This window comes from Muntiacus reevesi, chromosome 2 (assembly GCF_963930625.1).
Source record: "Muntiacus reevesi chromosome 2, mMunRee1.1, whole genome shotgun sequence".
Taxonomy (NCBI): domain Eukaryota; kingdom Metazoa; phylum Chordata; class Mammalia; order Artiodactyla; family Cervidae; genus Muntiacus; species Muntiacus reevesi.
Window position 1 is genome coordinate 256298440 of NC_089250.1, and position 18442 is coordinate 256316881.

The 18442-nt window shown below is 58.0% G+C and overlaps 1 protein-coding gene across 3 annotated transcripts; it reads left to right on the forward strand.

Annotated features, from left to right (window-relative positions):
- Positions 1-1243: 1243 nt before the first annotated feature.
- Positions 1244-16779, forward strand: KCTD15 (potassium channel tetramerization domain containing 15). Of its 3 annotated transcripts, none has more exons than XM_065925770.1 (7): positions 1244-1383; positions 3041-3139; positions 4716-4808; positions 5455-5630; positions 10452-10596; positions 12868-13173; positions 14285-16779. In XM_065925770.1, the coding sequence occupies exons 3-7, from the start codon at positions 4743-4745 to the stop codon at positions 14441-14443; spliced, it is 852 nt and encodes a 283-aa protein (XP_065781842.1). In that variant the 5' UTR covers positions 1244-1383; positions 3041-3139; positions 4716-4742; the 3' UTR covers positions 14444-16779. The 3 variants fall into 3 exon arrangements, with proteins under 3 accessions (XP_065781842.1, XP_065781841.1, XP_065781843.1); XM_065925769.1 differs by having other exon boundaries at positions 3044-3139; XM_065925771.1 differs by lacking the exon at positions 1244-1383 and adding an exon at positions 1690-2736 and having other exon boundaries at positions 3044-3139.
- Positions 16780-18442: the final 1663 nt, after the last annotated feature.

Here is an 18442-nt window from a genome sequence, read left to right on the forward strand (position 1 = left end):
AGGGGGGTGGCGGGGGGAGGGAACGGACGGGGCGCAAGGGAAACAGGAGAAAGAGGAAGGGGAGGAGGAGAAGGTAGGAGAGAAGGAGGAAGGGGCAGCCGACCCGGGGACCGAGGGGACGCCAGGAGCGCAGGCCTCGGTGCCGCGAGGAGTCTTGGCGGTGGACGTCTCCATCGCGCCGCGCGCGGAAAGGAAATGGCGCGTCTGGCCGCGGGCGGCCGGCCGGGCGCCCCCCGTGCTCCCCTCCCCGGCGGTGGCCGACCGCGCGTCCGCAGACGTCACGCGCGGCGCGGCGCCCCGGTAGAGGGGCAGTCGGGGCCGGGACCCAGGGAGGACGGCCGGGGAGGGGGAGGGGTGGCCCTGGCCCCCCGCTCCTCTCCTGCCCCGGCCGACTCGCAGCCTACTTTCTTCCCAAGTCCCGCCCCTACCCCCGGGCGCCGCGGCGGCGGCTGCTCTCCTCTTTGTAACCGAGGAGTCAAGAAATGTGAGAAACGTGCCCTGTGTTACTTATTTGGGAGCCGAAAATTTATGCCCAGCTGAAAGCGCCCGGGGAAATATTACATCAGATGAAATGACAATGATTAAAATCAGCTTCTCCCCCGCCCCCTCCCGAGCCCGGAGGAGGCCTGGGCGCCGCGTGGCTGGCCGGCGGGGGGCGGGGGGCTGGGCGGCGGAGGGCGCGGGGGCCTGGGCGCACCGCTCCCGGGAGGGTCCTGGCGGAGGCCCCGGCGGGAAGGCGCGGGCTCCGGGGGAGGCGGGTGGTGCTCGCCCGGCTAAAGGAAGGGAAACGGCGCATTTTTGTCGCCGAGCGCGGCAGGCGCGGGCGCGCGGAGCTAATTGCGACTCTAATCCTCTGCCCCGCGGCACAGCCGAGCCCCGAGCCAGGAGTCGCCGCGCGCTCCCGCTCGCGCTCGCCGCGCTGGGTTAATTTTGAGCCGGATCGCTGCCCTTTGCGTCCGGGCTCGGCCGAGACGGGGCGCGGGCTACGGGCTACGGTGGGGGGCTGGTTTTCTCGCCAGCAATCGGAGAAGGCCGCTGGAGAAGAGAGGAGGGAGGAAACGAGGTGGGAGCGGCGGGAGGGCAGCCGGAGAGCGGCGCGAAGAGGAGGCGGCGGCGGCGGCCGCGAGAAGGGGAGGAGGCGAGGGGAGGGCGGGGAGGGGAGGCCCCGGCGCGCCGCGCCGCGAGGGGCCGCGCGAAGCGGGGGCCGGGGCGGGAGGGGTGGGTGGGGGGAGGGTTGGGGGCGAGAGAGAAAGTAACTCCAGGACGAGACCGGAGCGACCCGCGCAGCGAGCACAGGCTGCGAGGCTGAGCCCGGCTCCCAAGACCGGCGGCTGCGGGGGGCGGGGGCTGCGCCCGAGCCCGATCCGCCGCTCCGGCTCCGAGGTAAGCACCGCGCGGGCGGCCACCGCTCAGCGACGCGCACCCCTGTCCCCGAAGTGATTGCGATACCCGGAAAGTCGCCCGGCCGGGATTCGGACCTGGGCGGGGGCGGCTGCTTTGTCCGGGTGCAGGGCGGCGGGGGCTGACGGCGAGGGGGCACCCAGCACAAAGGCCTGGCGCGGGAGGGGGGGATTGCCCACGTGGGCCGGCCCTCGCCCCGGGTAGACCCTCCCCTCGCTGGCGGTCAGCGAGCTTCCTGCCGCGCGGGGTGGGGTGGCGTGGGGTGGGGGTTTCCTCAGGTCCCGGCACTCGGGCCTCGGTGCAGGGCCGAGCGCCCTGCAGGGCTGGCGAGTTTCCGGGGTCAGATCCCGGCTCACGCAGCCGGGGCTTCGGGCTGACTGGGCCCGGCTTGGTGTCCAAATCAGAGCGAGGAAAAGTCTCCAACGGGACGGACGTGCGTCCTCTGACGCCCACCCGCGAGTCCGAGACGGAGCGGGAGGGGCTGGCGCGTTGGTGGTCGTTCCAAGCGCGCGGGGGTCTGGAGCCCCCAGGCGGGCCGCGCGTAGACGCGATCGCCGCTTCGGGATTCCGGCTGCCCGGCGGTAGCCCCTGACCTGGACGCGGGCACCGCTCATACTCGCAAATGCCTCCCCCCTCCCTCGTAACTGGAGCGCGTTTCCGTCCTCCTGTTGCCCCCCACCCCCGACTGCAAAAAGATAAGCTTCAAGTTTTCACTCCGTGTCTCAAATGTGCATGGAGGAATTTAACTGCACGAGTGAATAACAGCATTAGTTTCAATTAATTTTTTTTTTAAATCCCGGCAACAATAAACTTTGAGAACAAAAGCGCTTTTACGTCCTTAATTAGGCGAGCTTCCCATCTGTGGTCTCTAAGTGTCTGCCTCTTGATTTAACTTCGTCTTCCGCCCCGCCCCTGCTGCACACCCTCCCGGTCCTGCCAGGCGGTTTGGGTTCCGCGGCCACCCCAGCCCCGCGGCGCCGCCGGCCTGGGCCCAGCCGGCTCCGGCCGCCCCGAAGTTCACACCGGCCGGCGGGCTCCGCGGCGGGGCAGGCGCGCGCCAGGTGGCCCGCCTGCCTCCCTTCTGGCCCACCTCCTGGACAACTCGGCAGGCCCCCGGCTCTCTGGCCCCGGGGCTGGCGCCCTGGGCGCAGAGCTGAAGGGAGTTCTGCAGGCGCCTTCTGTTTACCTTTTATGGTTAAAATAACAGCTTAGCAAAGAAGCGACTTCACGAAGAAGCGATTTAGTGAAATCGTCTCAAGCTGCCGCAGCTCAGCCAGTTTAATCACCCCCAGAGAGCTGAACAACTGCGAGCACAATGGGGCACAAAATCATTTTGTGTGTAAATGAGCGTGGCATTCTGCTCGCTTCCCTCTGCTCTGGCGGGCGGGGCTTGGCAGCGGGCGGGCGTGGGACCCGGGGCTCCCGCCTCAGCTCGGAGAAGCGGGTCCATACCCCGCCAGTTTGGAAACCGGCCGGGCCATTGGAGCCCGGCACCGCCGAGGCCCCTGCAACAGGCGGTCTTGGCCGACCTCGGGAGGGCCGTGGCGCGCTGGGGCTGGCTGGGTCGTGGGTTTGATGCGGGTGCTGGCGGAATGAACTTGTGTCTCTTCCTGCACCCACTTTGTGCTTCTGACCTCAGCAGTGGTGTCGGGGAAAGGGTCCTTGTCCAGCACAGATGCGTTTGTCGGAGGGAGCAGTGGAGGTTCGCGTCAAGGCGTACAGCCTGGGGCTTCCAATGGTGAGTGTCTGGTTTGCCGTGAACATCAGGTTGTGCTTGCGATGGAGAAGAGGCCGGGCGAGAACAGGATGGAGCAGCTTTTTGATGGGTACTTGGTGTTAAATGTCACTCCCGAGCAGTGTCCTGGTAGTAGGGCGAACGTTGTGCCGGCCGCTTTGATAGCATTTCCATTGGGATTCCTTCCAGCACAGTTTATCCTCAGTGAGGCTTTCCTTCTGACTCCTCCCCCCAGCAGAGCCTCCCAGGGCAGGAGAACCCACTCCTGAGATGTGTTTTGGTTTCTCAGAACTTGAGATAAGTGACCTGGTTTTCTTTTTTGAAACTTGAGGGAACTCAGGAATGCCAAAAGCAGCGGACACTGGACGGCTGTAAATTAAACATCACTGTCTGCTAATGGCAACCCCCACCCCCGTTTCCTGTCAGAGAACTTGCGGGGACAGGAGGGCAGAACAAATCCTAGGAGAGTGACCTGACTGAAATGTGCAGGCTTTGATTCTCATTCGACCTTGGTCTATGTATGAAAACTGGATGTTGAATTTCAAGGCACAAAGTCAATCCTTGAGGGAGGATGGGGTTAAACCTGCAAGAGATAAGTAGAGCTTTAGGTGTGGGGAAGCCAGTGGGGGAGGGAGGGGATGATATTCCCCGTGTCCACCTTCCCCAGCCCCAGGTCAGTGGAAGTTCTGCTTAAAACCTCTCTTCTGCAGCCCTCCTGCGAAGGGTCTGCAGAGTGTCTTCAGGCAGCTTCTGGAGACTGTGGGACAATCTTATTTCAGGTGGCCGGGGCACAGAGCAGAGTCGCTGAGTGACTATGGGGAGAGGCAGGAGGGTTCATTAGCTGAGCTGCTGTCTCCTTCTGGCCATCTCTGTAATGCCTTGGGGCTTGAACCCGAGAGGATCTGGAATATATTAGACACAGACAAGACCTTTCTGGGGGCCTGGGGAGAAGCTGCAGAGGTGCAGGCTGGGCAAACAAAGACAAGTTTTCCTCTCTAAGGAGCCCCACGGGGAGCGGTGGCTTCCTTGGTGACTCTTGCTCTTCCCTGGCTTCTGCTGGAAGAGGCTTCTCTGGGTCCAGCCAGTCTCAGACTGCATGTTAACACTTCAGAGACTGTATTTAAAGAGGTGGTGGGGCTCCCCAGCCTCTGGAGGGTGGGGGATCCTCTCTGAACTGTGGTTCCAAGGGTGCTCTCTGAAGCAAGAGGAGACACGCTTGGTAACGTGGCTCGAAACCAAAATACCAAGCAAATCGGATTTGTTCTGAAACATTTTGGGGGCAATAATGGTGAGCATATGTTTCAGTACTGTCATTAGCTGAATTAGCAGACATGGAGCTGCCCTGAGAACACGTGTGTGAGTGAATGTGTGTGTGTGCCTGTGTGTATAAGTAATCTCCTATGGCCCAGAGGCTTGCCTTGGGGTGTGGGGACAGGCTAGTTGCCGTCTGTGTGGTAGGGCATGGGGTCTTTGGAAGCATGTTCAGAGAGGATGATTATAAGCATCTTTGACTGGGAGACGCGGCACCCATGACCACTGAGGAGTAAGTCATGTTTGGTCGTGTCGGTGCTCCCCACAGATGTTCTGGGCAGCGATGGAAGCCTAGATGCCTCACCGCAAGGAGCGGCCGAGCGGGTCCTCGCTTCACGCCCACGGCAGCACCGGCACGGCGGTGAGAGCTGGCAGGGTGGGCTGGGTCAGGGGCTGGTCGCCCCCTTTATGCCCTCTTCCTGAGCACCTGCTCACTGGCTGCCCTTCCCCGCAGCCACAGCCATGGTGCTCAAGAGATGGCTGTTGACTGGCTGTATGATTATGTATTTTCTCGAAACAAAAATGCTCTTAATTTGATGTGAAATTTACTACATGTATAAAACTCAACGCCTTAGGTGCTGAGGAAGTCACTAATTTAGAGGTGTCTCGTTACTGAGACAAACTTGCAAAAACCCCTGAATCCCAATTCACAAATTGGTGATTCGTTTGTCAGGGGATATTTCACATCTAACACATAAGCCTGCGACCTTTAATTAGAATTTTGCAGTTTGTTTTATGCCCCTGGAGGCTGACACCTTGAAAAAAATTTTTTTTTCTTGATTTCTTATTGCTAATAAGCATCTTTCTTTTTTTTTCCCCCTCTGGTACTTTGAAGAAAATGATGCAAATACACTTAATTACAGTGGTGGCCATAATTTGTCAGGCGAATATGTGATCAGGCACAAGCAGAAGTGATCTGATTAGATCTGTGATCACATTGGCAATCAAGGGAGTGCCTAGCTCTGTCGTGGAGAAACCCTTGTCGTGTGCCTTATTTCCATCTCCAGGAGGGAGGAAGCATGTCTCGGTTGTCTCTTACCCGGTCGCCTGTGTCTCCCCTGGCCGCCCAGGGGATCCCGCTGCCAGCCCAGCTCACGAAGTCCAATGCGCCTGTGCACATCGACGTGGGCGGCCACATGTACACCAGCAGCCTGGCCACACTCACCAAGTACCCAGACTCCAGGTAAGAGCCGAGCCCCCCTCGGCACTGGGGCGTGCGGTTGGTTGGCCGTAGGTGAATCCTGCTGCCAGCCGACACGCAGGGCTCCCCAGGGTCCCCCTGCCCTCAGACCCGCCTGCCCACGGCTGCTCAGCACAGGGACTTGTGACCCTGAGCTGGTGGCACTGGTGGAGCTCCTGACCCACTGGCAGAGGCCACTTTTCAGAGCCAGCCCCACCCGAAGCTGGCCAGCAGCTGGCTGGAGAACCTCATGTTCCTTCAGGTTCCTCTTGTGTGCGACTCACGCCTGGCCTTTGCAGGAGACTGGTTGTAAGCCATGCTGCGTACTTCTTGGGGTCATTTGGGGGAGAAGGAGTTCATCCTCTTTCCAAGTCTTAATGACTGGGATAGTGCATAAGTGCAAGGATAGGGGCGGGGGGCGGCTGCGATTTGTCATCTTTGTTTGAGTGACCACTGCTGGACCCTTAGGGCTAGCAGCAGGCTCCTTTGGAGTTGGGAGGGGGTGGGTGGCAGTGACTGGCTAAGAATTCCAGGGTGTCGGGATATATCCACAGCTATGGACAAGCATGAGCCACATACCGCCATCAGCAGACGAATCTCTGGCCAGGGAGCTTTACCCTCTGACCAGCTCCCTGGTGCCCCTGACTCCGGAGCCTGTGGGAAGCTCCGGGCACTGCTGACTGCCCTGCTCTTGCCTGTTGGGCATTTCTCTCCTAGGTTTCCCCGTTGGCATGTAACAGCAGGGCTGACCAGAGGTGGGATGGGTCTCTGAGCAGCTCCGGGAGGTGATGCTGTGTGCTGCTGGCTGAACCCGGGACCGCCTGCTCCGGGTCCCGCAAGGTGGTACTGCCAAGGAATGGCAGCAGGAGGGCCACGCCTGTGGGCATCACCTCTGTTTTAGACATTTAAAATAAAAAGAGGAGTTAATTAATCCCCCAGACGCCGAGGGATGTCTCTGGGAAGCTTTCTGATCTAGCCGCCTTGTCGCTTGTGTGGTTGCTTATGGAGGAAGGATTCATAGCGTGTGGAGGTGGCTGCACAGAGCACACTGGAGGCCAGGGAGGCGCCCTGGAGGCAGGACGGCTGGAGGCCGATGCAGCGTCTGGTTCAGAATTTGGGGTGTGGGGTGCAGGTGTGGTTGGAGCTCTCTCCCTCTGCAGACAGAGGCTAGGCCTGGGGCACTTGTGAACCTGGGGACCATGGGGGGCAGCAGCCAAAAGGCCACGTCAGCTGTGTTGGCCTGGCACTCACCGGCAGGGCCCTGTCTAGGATGGGAGATGGATTCTGCTTATTTCATTTCAATTTTGCCTTCTGCGGCATCCACGCGTTGTTTGAGATAGATCATCCCTTAATCAGCTGACAACATTTGTGAGTGACATGCATAAAACCCTTGCCCACCACCTCTCTGAAGAGTGTTTCTTGAAATCAGACACTTGCCTTTCTGGAATAATCACGGCCCAGGCCTGGGAGGACCAGCCTCCTCATTCTGCCTCCCGGCTGCTGCCTGGAGCTTGGCGGGCGGGGGTGGTCCTCCCCTCCCAGCCCTCCTCCTCACCCCACCACCCCGCCCCACATCCTGCTTTGGGGCAGGCCCCCTGGCCAGGCTGCCTCAGTGGCCCCATGACCTGTGGGACCCTCAGGCCACCAGGATGGCCCAGAGGGAGTGGTGGTCTGCATTCTTCCCCCGGGGCTGGACCTCAGGATAAATCTGCTGCTCTGCCTGGATGGCTCTGCCTGGCCAGGCTCGCAGGAGAGCTGCTCCTGAGACGGAAGCTCTGGCCTAGAGGCCATGGATGTGGTATGACTTGTAGGACAGTCAGGACAGTGGGTCAAGCCAGGCCTGACATGTGCATTGGGCAGCTGTGCATTGGCCGGGGCCCTTCAGATCTCTCTCTTCCTTCTTTGAGTGAATATTAAAATTTAAACAAAACAAAACAGTTTTTCACTAATTCTGGAAAGAATGCTCAATGGCTCACCCAGAGTCACTGAGGTATAAGTCACCTGGAAATAGAGGATTGTGTTAAGGTCACCAGGGGAGGGAGTTCGTTCTGGACATCAAGTCTCACCCTGGGGAATGCTGTGAGATAAGGGGGCTTGTGCCTTCACCCCTTCGGACCCTGTGCCCACAGACCTAGGCCTGGTCTCTCGTTCTTGGTTGGTCAGGGCGGCTGCATAGCAGGGAGCCCCCATGGGTGCTGGTCAGCCCAGGATGGCCATCAGTCCTTGCCCGGAACCCACCCAGCCCAGCTGCTTGGGACTGGGAGTGGACTCCTGAGTCTGCCTCCATGCTTACTGGACATCACTTAGCTCCGGCATCAGAGCCCCATGCTGGCGTCCATCCTGACTGTGGGAGGCCACCAATGAAGATATCCAGGAACCGAGGAAGTAATAAAACCCCTGGAACATCCAGGAAATAGAGCCAAAACGTAAAAAAAACAAAAGAAGAATAAGAAGGTGACCCCTATCAGCTGGGGTCAGAACTGGCCAGCTTATTCCTTGTACACCTTCTGAAGTCAGTATCCCAAACTTACAGCCTCCCTAGGAGGGTGGCCCAGGGTAGGAACAGACTCTTTAAGACCTCACAAGTGTCAGTGGGTGCCTTTGAGGTGACTGTCCTAACCTCCCCTCAAGCCACACACCTCTTTGATAACTTCAGACCCTGAGGGTGTGAGAGGCCTTAGGCTGGGAAGAGACGCTGAACCATGGAAAGACCTAGAACCAGCCAGTCCCAAGATAAGACAGACTGAGAGCCTTCTAGCCTAGGACCCTTAAGACGACCTAGAACCCAGGCAGCCCTGGAATGTGGTGGACTGGGAGTCCCCTAGACCACCAGGATGGTCTGAGGGGTTTGCAACACTGAGGTCCTGGAAATGTTGCTTGCTGCACAGAATGCTTGAGCTCAACCAGGAAGGCTGGAGAAAGTTCCGTGGGGAGGCTGACCTGCAGGCGTGGCTCTTTTCGTCTTCCTGCCGGTGCCACGTGGGGGCCCTCTGCAGTCTACTGATGACTGCCCATGGTGCCTGACAGCCTCACTCCATCCCGTCTGTCTCCAGGCATGCTGGGTGGCCTTCATTCTGCTATCTGGCTGCCCATGCTCTGCTGAGGTTAGGTCTGGGGGTGTTTAATGCTTAGAATAGGCAGGGAGCCCACAGAGCTTGCCAGCAGGGCAGTGTTCCCCAGTGTTGCTGTCACCAGGCCTGGGCAGGTCAAGAGGGCTCTGTGGCTTTCGGAACTCTGAGATGAGTTGTATCTGGGTGACCACAGCACTGGTTTCACAGACTCAGGCTGCTCCCCACCTCCCCATGGGTTCTGACCCGCTCACACTCATCTATGAGGCAGTCTTGACTTGCATACGGCCCTACTGGGCCATGTCCCCAGAATGAAAATGGGTTAGTCACTCACCCTCCTGGCCGATGAATGTGCCAGGCCAGCAGAGCAGACAGTGTTGGTGGGAGGCCTCTAGAGAGGCTGTGAGTGCTGTGACCCCTCAGCTTCTACCCAGCTCGTTGCCCTGGCGCACAGTGGCGGCGGTGGGACAGAGCCTGAGAGCAGTGACTTGGAGTGGAGGATGGGATGGGCTGCCGAGGGAGACGGGAACCTTCCTGGAGGTCCTTGCCGCTGCAGGTAGTGAGGGGGCTGAGCCTCGACTTGTACAGACTAAGCTGGAAGGCCTGGCCACCCTTCTCCCAGGCTGTGCTGAGTCCAGCTGGGGACGTGTGTGTGGCCTGCCTGCCGAGGTCGCGTCCCTGGGGAGACCCTGCCGACCTCCCTCCTATTCCCGAGGCAAACTCTTGACCCCTCTTCAGGGGATTCTAACCCTCCCCACTGGGGTTTGGGGTCTGCAGGGGACGTGAGCCAGACCAGAGCCTGCCGCCCTGGGCAGTGGGGAGGCCTGGTTCCTCCGCTCGGAAGTGGAGGGGGCCAGGCATGGGGCTCCCCAAGAGCGTCCTTCAGGTCCTATGCTTCTGTCAGAACCACCACCCTTCAGAGGATGGGGTGCTGGGAGCTGCCTCCCTCCCAGTACCCCCCTCACTGGTGTGCACACGCTGTAGCAGGTGTGCACACTTGTGTGCATGTGTGTGTTCTGTGTGCATCCACACTGGTATGTGTGCACACACTGGACGGTGGGTGTCTGTGCCCTGTGACCGCACCCACACGTGCTGTCCCTGTGGTCCGCCTCTGTTATCCCCTAGGGTTCCCTGAGCTGAAGCCTTGGGTGGTTCGTTTGTAAGTTTGTTGAGCGTCCGTAGCTGTCCCTCTGGTGGACCCGTGTTGTTGATATCTCCCTCGCCAGGATGTGTCTGGTTCTGCCTATGGTCCGTGAGCTTCGAGGGAGGAGACCGTGTGACCCTGTGTCTGTTGCTGGGTGTGTTGTGTCCAATGCTTGTTCATGCAGGTTGGGTGAGGCGTGTGACCCAGGAGTGTCTTGGCTGGTTTACACGTGTTCACCAGGCGTGTGGCTGCGGGCTGGGGTATCTGATGGTTGGTGGGGGTTTTCTGGGCGGGTCTGTCTGGCAAGGGTTCGTGTGCATGCGACGAGGCGTCTGTGTGTCCTTGTAGTTTTCCAGGCCTGTCACCTGTGTCAGCGGGCAGGGGTGTGGAGCTGGGTGTGACTCTCTCTGGCCATGGCTTGTGAGTGTAGGTGGGGCATTTGCGTGTGCTGGCTGCCGCTGGTGTGTGCACACGTCCTTTTCAGGCCTGGTGTAGTCCCAGAATCACTCACGTAGTGCCGCTCACCCATCCGGCAGGGTGGGCTCTAAGGAGTGGGGGGCAGGGCAGCAGACCAGCCCTTCCATCCCGCATCCCACTTTCCATCTCTCCCAGAATAAGCCGCCTCTTCAATGGCACCGAGCCCATTGTCCTGGACAGTTTGAAGCAACACTATTTCATCGACCGGGATGGGGAGATTTTCCGCTACGTCCTGAGCTTCCTGCGGACGTCCAAACTGCTGCTTCCTGATGACTTCAAGGTAAGTCCGCAGCCAGCGGCTCCCCGGCACAGCCTGTGCGGTGGCATTACACAGGGGACGCTGTGACTTAAGAAGCGGACCCGCGGTTGTCATGGCAACCATAAAAACTTAAACGATGAAGCCGAGGGCTAAATCAGTTTTTCTAAACTAATTTTGTTTTCTCACATTTTTAGCTTATTTATCAGGGTGTAACAACAATTAAGCAGCGACAGCAAGCGCTTACCCCAGTTGTATGCTGAAGGACCGTCATGTGCTAGAGTTACAGGAGTTAGAGGTTCCCAAAGCTGGTCCTTATTGGCACTTGGCAGAGGGAACACCCTGATCCAAACCAAACAGAACTTTAAATAAAAGTCCCCCCCTGCCCATCCTGGAATGAGCCTGTCTGCAGTAGCCGACTTAGTTCTGAGAGTCCTGCCTCCAGGGTTGGGCTCCTCAGTGGCTCAGGTATCCCAGAGGCAGGAAATCCAGGCTGGGGCTACCCCAGCTCCAACCAGCAAATGTCCCTCCTTCCGTCCGGCACCCAGAGGACCCAATAGTCCTAGGGCTGTTTTATCCTTCATTTAATTCAGTTTCTGGGTGCCAGCAACTGACAAGGCAGACATAGGTCCTGTCCTCACAGTGGTTATAGTTTATGGGATGATAGATGTTGAACAGAAAACCACTTAAATTCCACAGGGGCAGGGAAGTAGGAAGTACTGTGAGAGGGAACCGCGGGGAATCTGGCCTGGGTGGGTTTGGAGGGAAGGGTGTTTCTCGGGGTGATAATGGAGGAACCGAGGCAGAAGGGTGTGAGGGCCTTGGGGGTGAGGAGGGGCGAGGGTAAGGAGCTAGATAGTGGCAGCCTGGGGCTGTATGAACCGGGAGGGGAAGAGCAGGAAGAGGCTACAGATTGTGTCCGGTCCTCGCACTCTCTGCCTTTTACCCTGAATGCAGAGGGAGGGTGTGTAGGGGCAGGACCCTCAGATCTGTTGTGTGAAGGATGTGGAGGGAGCAGGAAGGTGGAGGCAGTGAAGGTAGAACAAAGTGGTAGATTTAGATCCACGTTTGGGAAAAAGAAGAAAAAGCCACGGTGTGGGTGGTGGGGGTCAGGGGGCTCCTGAGGGTTCCCCTGACCTGCAGCTTGAGTCCTGAGTGGATGTGTGGAGGCCCAGGGTAGAACAGGCTGAAGCACCCCACACCTGTGTGGAAGAACTGGTGGGGCATCTGGGGGAGGTATTCTGGGATTTGAGGAAGGATGTGGCGGTTGCTGGTTTGCAGGTATCATTTAAAATCTCTAGTGGATGAGAATAGGAGCCTGGCATGAAGCTGTGATGAACTCTTGTGGTTCTCAACAGGATAGGTTCTTGACTGATGGCAGGCTTGGGGTGACTCCGAAGGCTAGGGTCAGTCAGCAGGCGGAAGGAGTTAGGGCCAGTGGTGTGGGCTCAGCTTTTGGGATTGGACGTCCTTGCCTGCCCCCAGGAGTCTTCAGGCTCACCAGCGGGACTTGAGCTGAGTGGTCTGGTCATGGGTCATCAGCTACTCAGGGCTGGGGTGGGTGTGGGTGGACATGTGTTTGATGGGGCAGGGGACCAATGTCAGGGCCTTGAGGGGAGGTCGGGGGGTGGGGGGGAGTCTGCCAGCCTGGGGTTGAGCTGGTGAGAGGTAGGCGCCCCCCAGATACCTCCTCACACTGCTGGCGAAGGCAGGGACCAACCTTGCTGTCCTTTAAGCTTCACCCACTCTTTGAGCTGCGTAATAACATCCATTTTATAGACGAGGAAACTGAGGCTCAGAAAAGTTCTTGTAGATGATGCTGCTGCTGAAAATCCAACCCAAGCAGGTCCATGTCGCCTCCCTGCAGGACAGTGAGCATCTCCAGGGAGGGAGGACGGGGCTGTCCTGTGCCCAGAGAAGGCAGCAGGTCCCCAACCATCCACACAGCCTCAGGCTCCTCTAGTCAAGCCTCCAGGTCTTTCTAGAAACTTCTCTCTGCTTCCCATGAAGCAGCTCCCGTGGCAGGGGCCCCATGGGAGGGCTTACTGGGATCTGGGTCAGGTGCACACCAGTCACTGCCCTTGGACCGAGGCCAGACGTTTTGGGCGGGGCACCCTGTCACCGAAGCCTCACTTTCCCCATCTGTACAGTGGGGACAGCCATCCCAGACCACATTGTGCCGGGAGTGGGGGTGGGGGCACAGTTCCCCTGGACTTTGAGCGGGCGGGGGTGGGCGGAGCTCTGGAGCAAGAAGGGCGGACCCCCACCCACCCCACCGTATGCGCATGCCTGCAGGACTTCAGCCTACTGTACGAGGAGGCGCGCTACTACCAGCTGCAGCCCATGGTGCGCGAGCTGGAGCGCTGGCAGCAGGAGCAGGAGCAGCGGCGCCGCAGCCGGGCTTGCGACTGCCTGGTGGTGCGCGTCACGCCGGACCTGGGCGAGCGGATCGCGCTCAGCGGCGAGAAGGCCCTCATCGAGGAGGTCTTCCCCGAGACCGGGGACGTCATGTGCAACTCGGTCAACGCTGGTTGGAACCAGGACCCCACGCACGTCATCCGCTTCCCGCTCAACGGCTACTGCCGGCTCAACTCGGTGCAGGTGAGGGCTGGCCCGCCGCTGCCTCTTCCCCGCCTGTCTCCCCGAAGCCCTGGGGCGGGCGTCAGAGGAAGATTGGGGGGAGTGGGGGGGGGGCAGGTCCCTGGGATGGCGCGGGCCTCCCGTGCCATCTTACAGAAAAGGCAACAATGTGTCGATGCATAATTTATGTCCCGCTCATAATTAAATGATGGCGCCTGGGGGATGGACTTAAAAAAATTGATCTGTGCTTTTTTTTTTTTCCAAAAGGATGTTCTATAAAAATGGCCTAGAGTATTTTCAACAAAGTGTGCTTCATTTGACACCCAGAGTCTGACTTTGGATTCAAATTAAACCCAGGCAGTAGGAGCAGCAGGTCAGAGGCTGAGAGTGGGGGCGGTTTGGAGCCCCCTCCCTTCCTCATCATGCTGACCTGGGGCCACCAGCACCCATGGCACAGCTTCCCAGAGCGTTTCTAGACTGGTTTTCCCCTCATGGGTCAAGAGACTGGAAGCCCCAGATGGAGTTGGGGCCTATTTTCCACCTGTTCTTCCAGACCCAAGAGCAGACTCCTGCTTCAGGCTTGGTTGGGGCAGAGTGCACTTGGTAGGGAAAACTGTAGGCTGTCCTTCAGAACTTGCTAGTTAGCTGCAGGACCCAAGTGTCAGACACAGTGAATGGGCCTCCCTCTCACAGAGGCATAGACCCACGTGGACACGGAGACCTGCAGAGACGGGAGAGAACTCCTCTCCATCGTGAGCTCCCTTGAGCTGATCAGGCCCCAGGCCTCAAACCATCTGGGATTCCCAGCTCAGGGAAGCAGGTGGCTGCCCCGAGGCCAGGGGCGGGGTCTCTGTTGCTGGGGCCTCAGTGAGGGAGGGGGACCCAGGACTATGTGTCTGGGAGAGAGGGGCCCAGTCAAGGTTGTGGACCCCCGAGGGTAGCGGCATGGCACCCATCCAGGTTTCATCTCTTAAGGGGCCCTGGCCCTTCTGTGGCTGCCCCGCTGGTGGTTGTGCCCAGACCCCTGTCAGCGAGATCTTAACAGGAGAACATAACTCACCCTGGCAAGTGCCCACCTGCCCAGCAGACTCTTGCGACTGGGCTTTGCTGACCCCCGTTTCTTCCCCGGCAGGTCCTGGAGAGGCTCTTCCAGAGGGGTTTCAGCGTGGCCGCGTCCTGCGGGGGGGGCGTGGACTCCTCCCAGTTCAGCGAGTATGTGCTTTGCCGTGAGGAGCGGCGACCACAGCCCACCCCCACTGCTGTCCGAATAAAGCAGGAGCCCCTGGACTAGGCCCTGCCTCTGTCTACCTGAGGCCCCTTGGCCCTGGGGACACCCCCAGGGACCTGGGAACAGCGCTGGGGAGTTCTGCCTACGCCTGCTTAGCGGTGGGCATGAGACTGAGGGTGGGGCCGGAGGGTCCAGAGCCCGCCTGGGGAGCCCCAAGGCCCGGGGCGTCATGACAGCAGAACGTGGGATGCTAGAGGCATGCCCACCAGAGGACCGTGGATGTGACCCAAAGATGCCGAGGTGGGAACTCCGCTGCCAGTCGTCTGCGCCCCTTGGCTCCCAGCCTGGTACAGCACCCTGGAGGCTCTGCACGTGCCGAGGCGGGGTCAGCAGAGGCCGCCCCGGTCCACTCCAGAGGAGCGGTTCGTCTTTCTCCACGCGGCAGACTCCAGTGGGTCTCCTTGCGTCAGAGATGGCTTATTTTTCTACAGTATTTAAGACGGAAGTAACTGTCAGTGCACAAGTCAGAGTGGCCTGCAAGGACCCCTGCTTCTTCATCTGGTGCTCAGATCAGTGGGACGCGGCAGCACGTCCGCCTGGGGGGCGGTGGCAGAGCTGCGGGACCCTCTGCCTGGGTTCCTGCAGAACGGGGCTTGGAGACCCCTGGTCCCTGCTCTAGGGACAGAGGGCAGCCAAGGCAGTGCCATCAGGGCTGAAACACGGCCCCCACGGGGTGGGCCCACTGGGAGGAGGGTGGTACGGGCGTGGGGGAGGGACCACTCTGGGACCTTTCGAGACCCTGTCTTTGCTGCCACTTGGGGCACAGGCCACACTTGAGTGTCACTTGACCTACTCATGCCCGGGGGCTTTGGTTCCCTTCTGTGTGCGCCCACACGGGCTCCGAGAGAAGTCACTCCCCATCGGGCTCAGCACCGGGGCCACACTGCATCCTTACCTCAGGAACGGGCCCCACGGTGAAGGAGCCCATCTGTCAGCAGCATCCTCTGGGTCCCCAGCTCAGGAAGCCGTCCCCCACTCTGATTTTCCCACACTCACCTGCATACCGAATTTTTAATTAAACTGTGGTTACACTAGTCCGCCAGTAAGGCCCAGACAGTCAGACCTTGGGTTCTTGGCCCCAGATTCCAATGAGGACTGCCCACTGGAGTCCTCGCAGACCTGCTGCCTCCCAGACGACAGGCCCAAAGGTGGATACCCCCTGTCTTGTCACACTTCCCCTCCCCTCCCCAGATGACTCTTCCCCAGGGGGTGGAGAGACTGCAGAGAACTGGGCGGGTGGGGCGTCCCGGCCAGCCCCGCCCCTTGTATGATGCCCGTAGACTTGTATATGACTCCTTTAATATTGTAAAGATGCTAATGTACAATTGTCGTGTGTTTGTGCAAACACATTATGTTTCTAGTTCATGCCATAAATGATGCTATAAAGCGAAAGACTGAGGCTCCGTCCTGTGCCGAAGCGGGCAGCCAGATTCCAGCATTCTGTGCCCAGCAGGGAGGTTTGGCGATGAGATTCCTTGGGTTCCAGGGAGGAAAAACTGGCGGTGGTAGTTGGGGGAGGGGCAGGGACAAGGGTCCCGAGCTGGCGTTATTTATTGCTTTGGGGTGTTTCCTCAGGGCTGTACCTGTCCCCTCTGGGCAGCAGAGTTTCTGAATTCTGATTCACAGCCCCTAACCAGGTGCAAACTGGGGGAAGGCAGACCAAAGGCGTCCGGGGGAGCTTTTGAGCCCGGTTTTCAGTGTTTGTGATTTTTCCCTCTGGTTGGTTGAGGGTTGACGTCCTCTTGAGAGCATCACAGAGCGGTAGGAGGTGGTGGCAGTCCCTGGCCCAGGTCAGCCTGGGGACATGCAGCTGGCGACAGCAGGGGGGACTGCAGGTCCCCCTAGATCGGGGTTGGGGGGGAGGGACAGGGAGGAGTTGGAACGTCTTCACAAGACGTCCACTTTTAATGAGCCTGATTGTATTTTCCCTCCAAGTCCTGCTGTTCTAACTGAGCAAGGGCCTTTTCCCCTGCTGGTAGGGGCCACCAACCTCGCCCTGCCTGGAGGGCATGCGCAGCCGCTGCTCGGAGGCCACAAAGCTGTTGCCATCCCACCGTACAGTGAATTTGCTGGACAGACTTGCCAGCCTTTTGCTCAGCAACATGCCTACAGTTGGCACATGGGCATTTTGGCTTCTGAGGTTCACATCTGAGAGGAGGAGAAAGTGTTGTGTTTATTAAAAAGGAAGTCTGGTGAAAACAGCTCAGTGGCGTGTGCGTTTATGGATTTTTCTGGTATGATAGCCAGCATAGTTGCCCGTTGATGGAGATCCCCTAACATTTTCAAGCAAACAATCTTTGATTAAACCATTGTGCTAAAAAAGAAAAAAAAACATAAAATGAGTAACTACCTTACTGGATGTTACTCTTAATTATTTCCTTACTAATTAAGTCAAACCAGGAAGTTTGATTTTATATAATCTAGGGAATTTCTAAATTTGTAGAGAAATACTGTGTTCCCAAAGTAATGCTAAAATTCTAAGATAATCCCCATAAACAATAAGTAAAAACATTTGTATACTTCCTGGAATGGATACACTATATTGTAAGTAGTCTCTTGATCACAGGCCAGCAGTATAAATGTTACTTCTGCTCTTCATAAATTATTCTTGATTATAAGCAACTGGACAGCTGACTGTGCCAACACTTCCCTATTTCCCACCAGACCTCTCTGCCTGTGCAGGAGAGAATTTGTCAAAGCCACAGCAGGAGATGTTGGCCACTGTCCTGATCAACAGGGCTCAAAACCAGGTCACAGCACTATTATCTTTAAGTTTTTTTTTTTTTTTCAAAGCTCCCACTTGACTGTGTTCCACAGAATAAATAAAGAATATTTTATAAACTATACACCCAGTTCTAGCGCTTTGTTTCTGATCCACCGAGGCAGCTACAAAAAGGTACTCTGGCATGGATTACTCTGGAGCCACTACCCCCACACTTGGGACTTGGCTTGACCACTGAATAAGGACCTTGAGTAGCCCTAATCTCACATACTGAGCCTTCCTGGTCTAGGTAAAGAGTTGCTGTGGAGGGTTGGGCCCTTTTACACTGTATTCATTTTGCTCATGAGTATATGTCAACCAGGGGCTTCCCAGGTAGCCAGTGGTAAAGAATCCACCTGCCAATGTAGGAGACACAGGTTCGATGGGAAGATCCCCTGGGGGAAGGAAATGGCAACCCACCCCAGTGTTCTTGCCTGGAAAATCCCATAGACAGAGGAGCTTGACGGGCAATAGTCCATAGGGTTGCAGAGAGTCGGACACAACTGAAGTGACTTAGCAAGCATATGTAAACCAGGGGCTTCCCAGGTGGCTCAGTGGTAAAGAATCCGCTTGCCAATGGAGGAGACTCAGATTAGATCACTGGGTTGGGAAGATCCCCTGGAGGAGGAAAGGGCAACCCACTCCAGTATTCTTGCCTGGAAAATCCCATGGACAGAGGAGCCTGGCAGACTGCAGTCCATGGGGTCGCAAAGAGTTGGACACGACTGAGCAGGCATGCACACACATATATAAACCAAATCAAACCAAATCAGCTGACAAACGGGTAGAGAAGCAAGGATGTGAGAAATGGCTTCTGACCAAGGGAAGACCAATTTAGCTGAACCTAAATTAGAGCACAGAATTGGGGGCTATCCTGCTCCCCATCCAGGAGGCAGTCCTGTGATCTCTGGAGAATGCTGTCTATTAAGATGGCCCCATCCCACTGGGCCCTACCTATCCTCCTGACTCCCCAGACACAAGAGGTCAGCCGCATTGGCCCTGGAGGACACTGTAGGACCCATAAGATCGGAGTTTCCCCTAAGGGGATGACAAGGTGGGACATACAGATGCAGGTGCTGCCAGAGAATCTTCAGTTTGAGGCAGAGCACTTGACTTAAGCCACTGGGCAGTTCTAGACCAAGCTCGAGGGCCAGCTGTTGGTCAGAGAGTACCAGTGCTGGGCTTGAGCCTGACATCTGGGTTGACAAGGGATGTTGTAAGAACTGTGATGTCACAGACTG

Excerpts from the sequence above, each read along its gene's own strand:
- KCTD15 (XM_065925770.1), top strand. The coding sequence starts at position 4,743 with ATGCCTCACCGCAAGGAGCGGCCGAGCGGGTCCTCGCTTCACGCCCAC. Across the intron at positions 4,809-5,454 it reads ACGGCAGCACCGGCACGGCG|GAGGGAGGAAGCATGTCTCG; the intron begins GTGAGAGCTGGC and ends TTCCATCTCCAG. Across the intron at positions 10,597-12,867 it reads TGCTTCCTGATGACTTCAAG|GACTTCAGCCTACTGTACGA; the intron begins GTAAGTCCGCAG and ends GCATGCCTGCAG.